At 47.0% G+C, this 12017-nt stretch overlaps 1 protein-coding gene across 2 annotated transcripts; it reads right to left on the bottom strand.

Annotated features, from left to right (window-relative positions):
- Positions 1-257: 257 nt before the first annotated feature.
- On the bottom strand, positions 258-11435 carry Zic3 (Zic family member 3). 2 transcript variants are annotated; one of them, XM_042667599.1, is made up of 3 exons: positions 10214-11435; positions 8900-9063; positions 258-789 (listed from the first exon to the last, which is right to left on the bottom strand). In XM_042667599.1, exons 1-3 carry the CDS (start codon positions 11268-11270, stop codon positions 634-636), a joined length of 1377 nt encoding a protein of 458 aa, XP_042523533.1. In that variant the 5' UTR covers positions 11271-11435; the 3' UTR covers positions 258-633. The 2 variants fall into 2 exon arrangements, with proteins under 2 accessions (XP_042523533.1, XP_042523532.1); XM_042667598.1 differs by lacking the exon at positions 258-789 and adding an exon at positions 7847-8026 and having other exon boundaries at positions 10214-11270.
- Positions 11436-12017: the final 582 nt, after the last annotated feature.

Below are 12017 nucleotides of genomic sequence, written 5' to 3' on the forward strand. Positions count from 1 at the left end.
TCCATGCTTGTGAATTCCTGCCTGACCTCTCCAGCATTTGACCTTGAGCTCCTGGATGGGTGGGGAGAACTGGGAGGTCCAAATAGTTTCTTGGGGTTTGTTTACTGGGTTTTTCCCCAAGTTGGTTGCTCCCTGAAAAGGCATCTATACCATAAATAATGTGAACAACCTACAAATTGTATTAATTCAACAGGCTCCTCAAGGTTATTTAGGAGCTATAGTTGTCCCTCCAATAAAACAAAAATCACAGAAATAAGTTAAATGCCTTTATTTATGTCAAACTACAATAGTAGGGATCCTGGGTATTGCCTTTGAGCACAAACATCAAATTAACAAGTATTCCTGTTTCCATGTGGAATGCAGAGATTTGAAAAAGACTGGCAACAGATGATGCATATTGGATTATGAATTTGGCCAGACTTCATGTTCCCACTTAGAAATCCTAAATCGGAGAAGGGAGGGGGGAAGCTTTTTTTGCTTTTCCATCTCACAAATGATTGCTCAACACAGAATGAAATACACCCAAAGAAGAAAATAGTCTTTTCATATCTAGGGAAGAAGCCACTACTCTTAAAAATGATCACTTCAAAGGTAACAGACATCCAAATTGATGTGGTTTTCTTTGAAACCTCATCAGTAAATCATTTCTTGCACAGTAGGTTGGGCATTAGCCCTGCATTTAGGATAGGTAGTGTTATGGAGGGCTGGTTGCTGCATACCAACGTCAGTGTCAAGTTCTTCATCAGGAATTACAGACTGTCCCTGTCCCGGATACCAAGCAGGACAACACTGGCAAAAAAACAAAAGGTGAACTGCAGATAGGTCAAAACAGGTCATATTTTCTTATAGAAAAAAATGTTATAAAATGTTTCTTGGACATTTTATTTTTAAGTGGCTAGTTTATAATAAAACAAGATGGGATTTTCTTTTATGTTGTTAGCACCTGAAGTTTAAACGGTCTTTACATAGGTTGTAGTTTTATAAAGCACCCTAGATGTTATATATACCCTATTAGAGATCAAACGTTATAAACCTGCCATCTGGTGAAAGGTATTTTTATAGCTGCTATAAAGCTTACATTTCTCTCTAGACATCGGATTGATAAACAGGTTGAACTGTGACCAGATTAAAAATACATATAGTTGCCTAGTTTGTTCGATTTTTAAAAAAGAATTGAGTCATTTTCTTGACGTTTAAATAGATATTTGGAAGCAGAAGGGCCTCTCATTTTCTAAGAATTTATTGTCCTAGGTCAAAAGTAACAACAGTCCAAGAAGCCTGATGACACACTCCTCTCTTTGGGTACTTCCTGAAAACTTAAGTATTTCAAGCTAAATGGTCCAATAGTTATGAGACAAACGAAACTCCAGTGAGAAAAAGTAGTATGCCCTTTGGGGCTATCATTCCAACAAATATAATAGTGCTGCCAATTTAGCACTTGCCTAATTTTGTAGAAATTCTATACACATAGCTAACTTTTATGAAAATCAACCAGTTTTTACCCTTTCAAGTGACCCACAGAACACTGGAGGTATCCAAGGGAAACACTGAGTGCTTCTTAGTTTGATTTTAAAGTTAACTTAAGAGAGAAACCGGGCTGTGTGGTTCTTAAAGACACAAACCCTTGAGTGTAAGCAACGGCTAAAGCTTTTCTAGTGTAACAAATGTTTTGTTTTTTTTTTTCTCCTTTTGAACACATTTGGTATTCAGAGATTTAACCGGAAAACAGCTCAAACCTCGGAGTGCAAACTACAATAGGGAAAAGTAAGGTATATAGCAGACATCCATTTGCTTCTTTTGATGGGGGCGGGGTGCAGAGAAAGTCAATACACTATTCCACTGCAGGAGTGAGTAAGCCTGGGAAGGAAATTTTGCCCAGAAGAAAGAAAAGAAAAATCGGTTTGGTGGCCATTTCAAAACAAGTTTCCAAATTGCTGAAAAGCCTCCAACTCCTTTGACTTGCAGAAATCACACATAAGAAAAGAGAAGTGAAAATACTATTGGGCATGCTTATTTTAATTGCCCAGGGGCTTCCAATGCAAAGCCCAACTTAAATGCATAGTCCAAATTCTTGCTCCAAAGCCGTCTTCTTTGTGCAGTGAAAAGGAGGGGAGACATCCCCATCAATTGTTCTCTGCAGATAAAGGCACTGTTTTGTAGATTTCTCCCAGATGAGGGTCACTCTTGCTAATGACCTGCCCACCCACCTGGGGCCCTTCTGAAGGTGGCCCTTTGGAACTTCCCCACACCTTGTGGAGACAAATAATTGATTCTAGACAAGCCCAGAATATTCCTTTGCCTTGGAAGTTGGCCTCCATTCGGAAGCAACCTGGATGAGTACGTGCCGCTGCTTTGCCCGAGCTGGAGGTGGAGAATGGCAATAACCTGTAGTTTTAAATCTCTCTTCACTAACGAAAAGACACGACGGAAGGGGCATTCGTGGTCCATCTCCAGGGCAGGAAGCACAGACTCAGTGCTCCAGAGCTACTACGGGTTCTTTCACAAGTGAGCTTTAAGACGGTTAAGCAAAGTTGAATGAAAGTTTTCGGGATTGTGGCTCTTTTCTACCCACCCCCACCCTCGAATTTAAGACCAACAGCTTTTGTGTGAAGGCACACAAAAGCTACGACAATGCCGATTTCCACAGGATCACGTTTAAATGAGATGTATAGAAAACGGCATCTGGACAACGGGCGGGGTTCGACTTTCCTTCCGATAACTCCTATCTGCTGGTCAGCCTGGGTATTTCGTTTGGTGCTTATGTCCCCCTCCTCACAGCTCTGCAGTTGCGTGGCAAGTGTCCACTCACTCTTAAAAAGTGCTGGGAATCCCGACACGAGCCCACAACTCGAAATGGCAGGCCCTATCCCAAAGAGCCGAAAGGGAAAGGTTTGAAGTTGGTTGGATCAGGAAGGTGAGGCGACTTTTAGTGCATTTTGTGTCTAAGTCTGGTGGGAAAGCCAAACCGCCAGAAGATATGCCAACTTCTCGACAATACCCTGAAAAAGCTTCTGGGCTTCCTTTGCTTTGATTTATTTTAAACAAGTTTGCATTCGACTGCCACGATCGACACTCAGTGGCCAGGCGTGCAGGCTGAAGAATAACAAGGGAATTTACACGCTGCCACCATTCAGGCAGCTCAGAGTCTGTGTTGCTATTTTTCCCCCCCTTGGGCTACGCGGGGGTTCGTATCCGGCCGCCATGTTCCCTACCGGAGAGCCGCCCCAAAACCAACCCTCTTTCCCACATCTCAGTTCTATCGTCCCCTCCCTTTCCGCTCAGTCGGAGATGCCGATCAGATCTGGCAAACTCAAGCCTCTTTCTCCTCTTTCCCCCCACCCCCTCGTAGCGAACTTCGACTCGACGGCGGCCTGCAGTGCGCCTGCGCGGGACGGCCATGGGGGGCGGGGTGGGGAGCCTTACAGCCGCGGCTTGAAAAGGCTGGAGCCACGGGGAGTAGGGGAGGGGTTGCGGCCAGGGCCGGAGCCTCCTCTTTTCTCCCAGCGGGTCCCCGCTCAGGCTCTGGCCTGGCTCTCACACGTGCGCGCTAAAAACCCACTTCAAAGCCCGTTCCTGGCGTGGGGGCGGCCTCCTTTGGGTCGGCCCTCGGGCTCCAACCAGACCCCAGGCCTTCCTACCCCCCTTTATTCCCAGAGCTGGGAAAAACAACCGAGGGCGTACAGACAGGACACTCTCAGAAGCCCAAGACTGGCGGCGATCGGCCTTTGGGCACCCCAGCACTACCCTTCCGCTCTTGCCCCCATTCCCCCCCTCCCCCTCCCCATCGCTTTAGGAAAATGAATCCTACACTTAGTTTGGGGCTATCGCTAAACTCTGGCCTTCGGAGCTCACCATTGTTTGGGCTCATATTGACCCCAGGTCCGGATTAGGCAGTGGCTGATTCCTGCTTTGCAGACCCGCGAGCCTAATGAGGCCGGGAGGCGATGGGGCGCGAAGCGTCCTTGGAGCCCTGGCGACCGCGGGCTTAAAGCCGCCCAGGGCCCTGTAGGTGGAGGTCAAAGGGTCAGCGCTCAGAAACCACGAGAGAATTGACCTCAGGAAATGAGGTTCCTCCCCACACCCGAATATCAGCCGGGAGTTACGAGAATTTTGTGTGTGGACAGAGACCAACAAACAACCTGAAGACAGTCATACCAGACTCTCGACTTCAGACATCCCTGGCTACGGCCCAGGCCAAAAGCCAAAATGGACATGTGAGCCAGCTAGGGACAAGAACACAAGAACTCCCTCTTCAGGAGATACTCGCTGGTGACATTCTTTCAGAAACTTACACATTTAACATCACCTTAGGATTTTTCTGGTTTGTTTTATCAGAAATGAGAAGAGGCACAAAACCACACGCGAAAGAGGAAAGAGACAGATATACACACACCCACACACGCGCGTGAGCGCGCGCGCGCGCACACACACACACACACACACACACACACACAGAGTGAGAGAAAGAGAGAGAGAGAGAGAGAGAGAGAGAGAGAGATCCAGATCCAGAAGGAAGAAGGGGGGAAAGGAGAGAAGTGGAGGAAAACATCCCAACTTTCCTGGAAGGCTTTGTGAATATTAAGTCTCTGGCTCATCTCCCCTCTCTTCCAAACACGATGACGACCACACTTATGTCTGGACCTGACTTATGTCTGTACCTGAACAGCTACCTCCCTTTTTTCCACCTAACACTAGAAATTAATGCAAAATCACCCATTTTGAAAAAAAAATAATCATAATGGACCTCAACAAAGGTTCTACCAGGTGCAGAAAGGAAAATAAAGAGTAGATTATTACGAGCCCAACCTGGGCTCGGAGCTTCACATTTATGACTAGGGGAAAATTGCTTGTTATTTATTGAAAATTCAAGAGTGTAAAGATGCACTCCCACAGACAAATAATGTAAAAAGAAAATCTGTGAATTTTTTAACCCAAATCAATCGTTTTCTTGGTCAAAAGTGACAAGAGCATAGAACATAATTTTAGGGAATGTATTGTACCCAAATTACAAGTAATCCTGAAGGGCAAAACACTTAGAATTTCTTGATACTGCGTATCATTATTGGTATTTAATTGGCATCTTCTCTTGGGACACTCACAATGCTCTCCTGTACAATTTTTGATAATTTCCAGCAACTAAGAAACAATGAAAATTTTCAACGTTTTTAATTGGGGCACGCAAGTTTCTGAGTCAATCTTGCACCCCACTCATTTAAGGGTCACTTGGGTTGTAGCTAGAGTAGGGAACTCCTGGCAAAAGCAGTAAATTGTCTGAGTTCATTTCATATGTTAAAAGAAACGCACATGATTTAAATTTTGCAGTGGCACACATTTAAAGCCACTATTAGGAATATACCCTTACTGAAAACTTGCTGAGCATTTAAAATGGTCTCCGATTCGAAGTGAAGGAAGAGTCCTGAAAAAAAAGAATCTGATCTAGCAGCTTCAATGTCAAGGTCAAGGCTGCAATGTCTGAGAGGGAGTGATAGACTGGCCAGGTTACCTGCTCCATATCCCAATTTCTATAACCATTTGTGTAATCAATTGTATCATCATCCCAACCCCAGTTCATGACATTCAGGCTTGGATATTGGTGGAGTAAAGTGCAAAAGACACCATTCTTTGCTAACAAAAAAAAATGCCTCCAAAGCAGTTTACAATTAGAAACTGTCAATAATTATCTGTTGACAAAGATCAGTAGATAATGAAACAGATTACTTCAATTGTATGCAGGAAATCAGAGTTCCTTTTAATCTTCGTAAATTCTCTAAGCATTTCAATTTTTAGTTGGAGTTATTTAAAGAGGAAAAAAAAAGCAGGCACCAAAATACGAAAATCTTGTAACATAAATAGTATGTGCCAAGACTTTATTTCTTCAAAAGAATAGTCAACAAAATTCTAGAATTTAAAATGAATATATACATATCCATCCAAATTGACTGCCACCAAAACTCAGAGCATTCGCCTTTTAATAGCAAGAGATACTTAAATCTATTGGTCACATTTCTAAATACTTTACAATTCCTTATCTCCACCTTGCAGTTATTCATGCAGATTGGTATCTCAATAACCAACAGCATCTTAATAAAAAAAGGTCTCAATACTCAACCCACTTCAAACCCCAATAGTAATCAGTTTCTTTTCCAAAGGACCATTGTAAAAAGAACTGTTTGTCTAAACAGTTGCTTCACTGAAGATTAAATGGATTGTTAACATTTTATCAAAAAGCAAACAACCATTTTTCATTGTTATTGATTTTAATGGAAACAATACTCTTAACATCTTTGCCTACAAATAATGAACTTTAAAAATAACATGTTTTGCAAATGGTTTTTTTTTCTTTCCACAGTATGATTTTGGATCTGCTGCAATTATTACACAGCCATATAAATATTATGAATAATTGTAATTATTATGAATTGAACTATATACAGCAAACAAATCAGCCTTTGCCATTCCAAAATTTAAATGGACTATGTTACTTTTAAGAAGCACTTTAACCACAAAGAAGCACTGCTCAACTGGCCTCGCTCACCACCTCGGTTCCAGAGATATGCTATCTTTTGAAAATAGAGTGAGATAGATTTGGTAGGCAGATTAGATAAGTCATAGATACAAACATATATAGGTATATGGGTGATCTCTAGATAGAACAGACATGCATCCTGCCGCAATTTTCATTTCTATGTAAGGTAATAAAAAAAACTAAGGGACATAAAACTAATTAGGTTACCTTATGTTTCTATATGTAGGGCAGGAATGATTAAATCCAGCTTCTCAGTCTTTGAAGTACAAGATTGAGATGTCATGGCCACTAACTGAATTGATCAGTAATATTTGATTTGCATGCCGAAAATCCAGGACAAACACATTTAAACTCGCAGTTAAACAACTATCTGAGCTAGAAATAAAGAAAGGAGGGTCTTTCCAGATGGAAACTGACACTGTAAGGGATCTTTACGGCAATAGAAAAATAATTTAACAATTAAAAAAGGGATCTGAGTGAGTTATAAATACCAACAAACAAAATTCATTATGCTCACGTCTCCTCTTTGGAGAGGGAGGCTGTTACAAAACAAGAGAAAAGTCAGTGGTTCAAAAATTGTAAATTGTGTTCTTCTTTCAAAACAATAAAATTTTAATGCTAAAGCAGTTATAATCAAAAGCTGTACAGAATTTGTTAGAAAACATTTATCCATAAATATTGTTCAGTTCCCGGCACTTGCAGCAATAATTAAATTACAAACGATAAATATGGCATCAACGGATATGTATTTACAAAAAAAAGTTATTACAAAAGGCAACTGTATACTAAACGTCACAATCTGTGTAGAGTCACATCATATCCTCAGCCTGAAAAATTACTGAACAACAGTTTCGACCCCATTAGACAAAGATACATTCACAAGTGTAATGCTTTGAAGAAAAGTTCAAGACATAACAGGACTTTGGCATGGTTTAAGACTGTGAGAGTTTAAACAATCACCACTAAGGCGAAGAAGAATTTCCATCAGTTTAACATCACCACCACCAAGCCTTCTATAACTTCCTCAAGAAACAGGACAAGTGTCAAAATGAACTGAAGGAGTTTCGGAATGGGGTGTACAAAGAGCAAGAGGAAGGGCAGAAAAAGCAGTGAAAAGATTTTGTTTGAAAAAAATCCTTTGAATGCCAAACATATTTTCTAATCCTGAGAAAAGGGCATGGCTACTTTTGGATCTTGCCCCAAACCTTCCTGGACAATTGCAATGAACAACATGTAGCCCTCTATATGGCCTCTTGCTTTCAAACTCCATTTCCATCTGATTGGTCTCAGTTTTCTTTTGAAAATGCATTTTGGGTGTCCTCAGACGTACCATTCGTTAAAATTGGGAGGAAGTCCAGGGTTGTGGCTGGTGCTAGTTTGAACTGCAGAAGGGGTTTTAGTGGTATCTTTACTGTTTGCAGAAGCTATAGCGGGTGGAGTGGAAGATTCATAGCCTGAACTGGCAGCAGGGGAGGAATCTGACCCTTGAGATTCATGAACCTAAAATTAACATGTATATATTATAATGAAGATAATTCCAACTGGCAATGTGCAAGCAAAAACAAGAGCCCAATTTTGAGCCCTGTAAGAGCAAGACCGCCCAGTGACCCACTTAAAGAGAGAAACACGATGATCATTTACATTTCTACATTACTGGTGTCTGGAACCCACATCCTTCTCCACCACCACCACCACCACCACCCCACCCTACCCCACCCCCCAGCATTTTCAGTCCACACCAGGTTTGGTCCTAAGACTGGCACTATTAAAAATAATAATAATAATAAAAACAAAGCACTCGCTGCCTTTGGGTCATGCTATTTAGAACATGCTTTTCCATTCATGGAATGGATAAGCAGTTACTCTTTAGGGGCCCAGGTTTCACCAAGACTGTTTTCGGCTTGGGAAAGCAGGTATAGAGAAGAGGGGCATTCGGGCCCTGGGTGCCGGGGAAAATCCCAGACCAATGTGTGGGAAATCAGATCGTGCTCCTCCGCCCTATTGTTTTATGAGGAGCCTGGGAGCAAATCAATGACCCTCCCCCTGGTTCGGCGCGGTCACTCTACATTCCCAGCGCAAGCTGAGCCAGGAAGAAGCAGCCACTGAAGCCTCAACCCCTGGCGAGCTCGACTTGAGCTTCCTAGTAAATAACTGATTGATTATTCCTCCCGCGATCTCTCCGCCCCCCCCCTTCCCAACTCTCCTCTCCTCCACCCCACCCCCACCCCCAAAATGGGTCCAAGGTGTCACCGCTGGAGCAAATCGGATTTAACGTGAAGGATAGAGGGTTGGCAGCGCGGGCGCTTCCGTTCCGCGGCCTGGTGTCGGGTCGAGTGTTTACAAACCGCCGACCGCTAATAAAGAGGTAATTACCTTCATGTGTTTGCGCAGGGAACTGGGGTGAGTGTAGGACTTGTCGCACACTTTGCAGATATAGGGCTTATCCGAGGTGTGCACATGCATGTGCTTCTTGCGGTCGCTGCTGTTGGCAAAGCGTCTGTCACAACCTTCAAATTCGCATTTGAAAGGTTTCTCACCTGCAAAAGGCAAAAACGCACAAAAAGGGGGGGGGGGGAGAAAAGCGGTGAGGGTCTTGGAAGCTTCCCAGAGTCCAGCAGCCCAAGACTGAGTGCCAGGCGGAGCGGCGCCCACTGGGGCAGGCGGTGGCATCTCTTTTCACTGGAGAAAAAGAGTGTTGTTTGAGCCCTCTGGGCTGGGAAGCGGTGGTCCCGTGCTGGGGTGGGGCTGGGCCCGCTTCGAACGTGATTATCCCTTTGTTCTCCCTGGACCAGAAAGCTGCAAGCCTCGGGGAAGTTTCCCCGAAGTTGTGGCTCCTCCCCACTAGGCTCACGGCTCCCCCAAACTGGAACATTCCGCAGCCAACGAGGCAATACAACCAGCCCTGCGGGACAATGGGCAGGGCCAGGAAGATTCAGTACTTTCCCTTCTTTGTACCTTTTAATTCGCCTCTTTCAAATGTAGAGGGTTTGCTAATCCCACTATTTAATGGGCCGAGTAGTTCTATTTAATGTAAGGAAAAAGAAAACCCCTATAAACCCGGGGGGCTACAGTTTCCCGAGCAGGGTCGGGACTCGCTACAAAACTGTGGTGCCTTTTCTACTTTAGCTTTCCACCCAGAGGACTCAACTGAAGCTGGACCTCCAAATAAAAATACTTCAACAAAAGTAGCCGTCATTTAATTAGGAGATGTGCCAATCAAGAGTAAAAAAAGAGCGGAAGTAGCCAAAAGTTAGTTTTCATTAGCATTTCTATGGTTGCCTTCCCGAAATGTGTGCTTGTAGAGGGGAGCTAAGTCGCTTGTAAGCAATCTGCTCCCAACACATTCGGAGTCCCTGCACAGCAACCAAGAAAGGGACACAAAAAGAGGCGGCGCCAGTTTGTTCCAGGGCGCGAGAAGGTTCCAATTAGTTTCTGAGACCACGGAGCCCTCGGCCCCGGGAAGTTACAACTGGGCAGGGGGGGTGGGGGGGAGAAGAATCCCAGGGCGGGGAGGGTGAGGGGTGGAGATAGCCGGACAGCGCTTCTTCTACCAACGGCCCCAAGCGGAGCGCTGGCCTGTTCCCTCGCTTGCATCCCTCTCCCTCGCTTTCCACGTCCGTCCTGTGGCAGGATGCCCACCTATCTTCCCCCCACCCCCTCGTCTTCTCCCCCCGCCCCGCCACTTACCTGTGTGAGTCCTCTTGTGGATCTTGAGGTTCTCCGAGCGGGCAAAGATCTTCCCGCAGCCTGGGAAGGGGCAGGGGAAGGGCTTCTCGCCCGTGTGCACTCGGATATGGTTGACCAGTTTGTACTTCGCTTTGAAGGACTTGCCCTCGCGGGGGCACTCCTCCCAATAGCAGACGTGGTTGTTTTGCTCCGGGCCCCCCACATGCTCCATGGTGACATGAGTCACCAATTCGTGCATGGTGCTGAAGGTCCGATCGCAGCTCTTCTTGGGCCGGCTCAGCTGCGCTTCGTCGATCCACTTGCAGGACAGTTCCTGCTTGATGGGCTGCCGCATGTAACGGAAGAAGGCGCCCGGCCCGTGGTGCGCCGCCACGTTCATGCCCATGTTCATGTTCATGGGGCTGTAGTTGGGGAACTGCGCGCCGGCTGTATAGGGGTCCGTGCGCGGACTGGCCACCGGGCGGTACGGGTCAGCGCGGCCGAATAGCTCCCCGCGCAGCCCCAGATGGACTTGGTTGTTGTCCACGTGCCCGGTGGGCGACGGGTGACCAGCGCCCTGCTCATGAAGCCCGGGAAAGAGCAAGTAGCCCGGAGGCTCGGGAATACCAGCTGGAGCATGCAGACTGCTGGCCGAGCCGGCAAACAGCCCATGCTGCCCGCCCCCCGAGGCGGCCTCGCTGAGCCCGGAGCCGCGCTGGCGGAACAGAAAGTCGCGCGTGGAGTTGAAGGCGGCGGAAGCCGAGCCGCCGTAGGTGGGCACCTGGCTCGCGTGATGATGGTGATGGTGGTGGTGATGGTGGCTCAGGGCGTTGGCGTAGCCTGAACCCTGCGGCGTGAAAGCCGAGCTCTGGCCCGAAGACAGATCGTGAGCCGCGGCTGGGCTGAGCTTGAAGGCAGCGGCCGCTGCAGCAGCGGCCGCAGCGTGGGGAGAATCCCCGAAGGGATTCAGCCCCATGCCCGCCGGCTCGCGGTTGGGCATCTCGTGGTGGCGCGGCGCGCCAAAGCTGCCCACTCCCAGCCCGGGAAACTGTGGGCCTCCGTCCAGGAGCATCGTCATAGATGGGGATTTCTGGGCGCAAACAATTCAACTGAAGTGATGGAGGGTTCCGGCGAAGATCTCCAAAGTGCCGTAGTTGAAGAGGGATGGCGGCGGTTGGATACGGCCGGGAGACCCCCTTGGCGAGACCGAGCTGCAACTTTCCTTCGCTGAAGAGTCTCCTGCAGGGGGGATAGGAGGGAGGAGGGGAAGAAAAAGAAGTGGGGGGAGGGTGGGGGAAAAGGAGGAGGGAGGAGAAAAAGACTCTGGGACTAGATCTGCTTTAACAAACTCACAGAAGCGCACAAAGAAAATAAGGAAAATAATAAACGGAGGGCGGGGTTTGCCAATCCTGTCCCGGGCACTGCTCCTCTACCCCAGAGCGCCGAACCGCGGGACCAGGAGGCTCCCAGGGTACTTGGCCTCCCAGCTGGACTACGCCAAGCGGTGGAGGCAGATCGTGGCCAGCGGGTAGGAAGCAAGCTCGAACCTAGCCGCTCGCCTTGCGAGTATCAGCTTCTTCGCCTCTAGAGTATGTCCTTGGACTGATAAAGTCAATCACTCACTCCTCGCACATAAACCGAGCGGGAGGCCGGGTGGCGCGCGCCAATGAGAAGCCAGCTGGCCTATGGTCACCTGACCCCCGGCCCGACCGCCCATTGGCTGTCAACTCAGTGATTGGCAGCGCGGAGCTGAGAACATGGCAGCCGCAACGGAGCGACCGCAGCTGATTGGGCAGCTGCCTGCCGCCTGGCAGGTGAGGCAGCG

Source organism: Dipodomys spectabilis, unplaced genomic scaffold, assembly GCF_019054845.1.
Source record: "Dipodomys spectabilis isolate Male_0828 unplaced genomic scaffold, ASM1905484v1 ptg000414l, whole genome shotgun sequence".
Classification (NCBI taxonomy): domain Eukaryota; kingdom Metazoa; phylum Chordata; class Mammalia; order Rodentia; family Heteromyidae; genus Dipodomys; species Dipodomys spectabilis.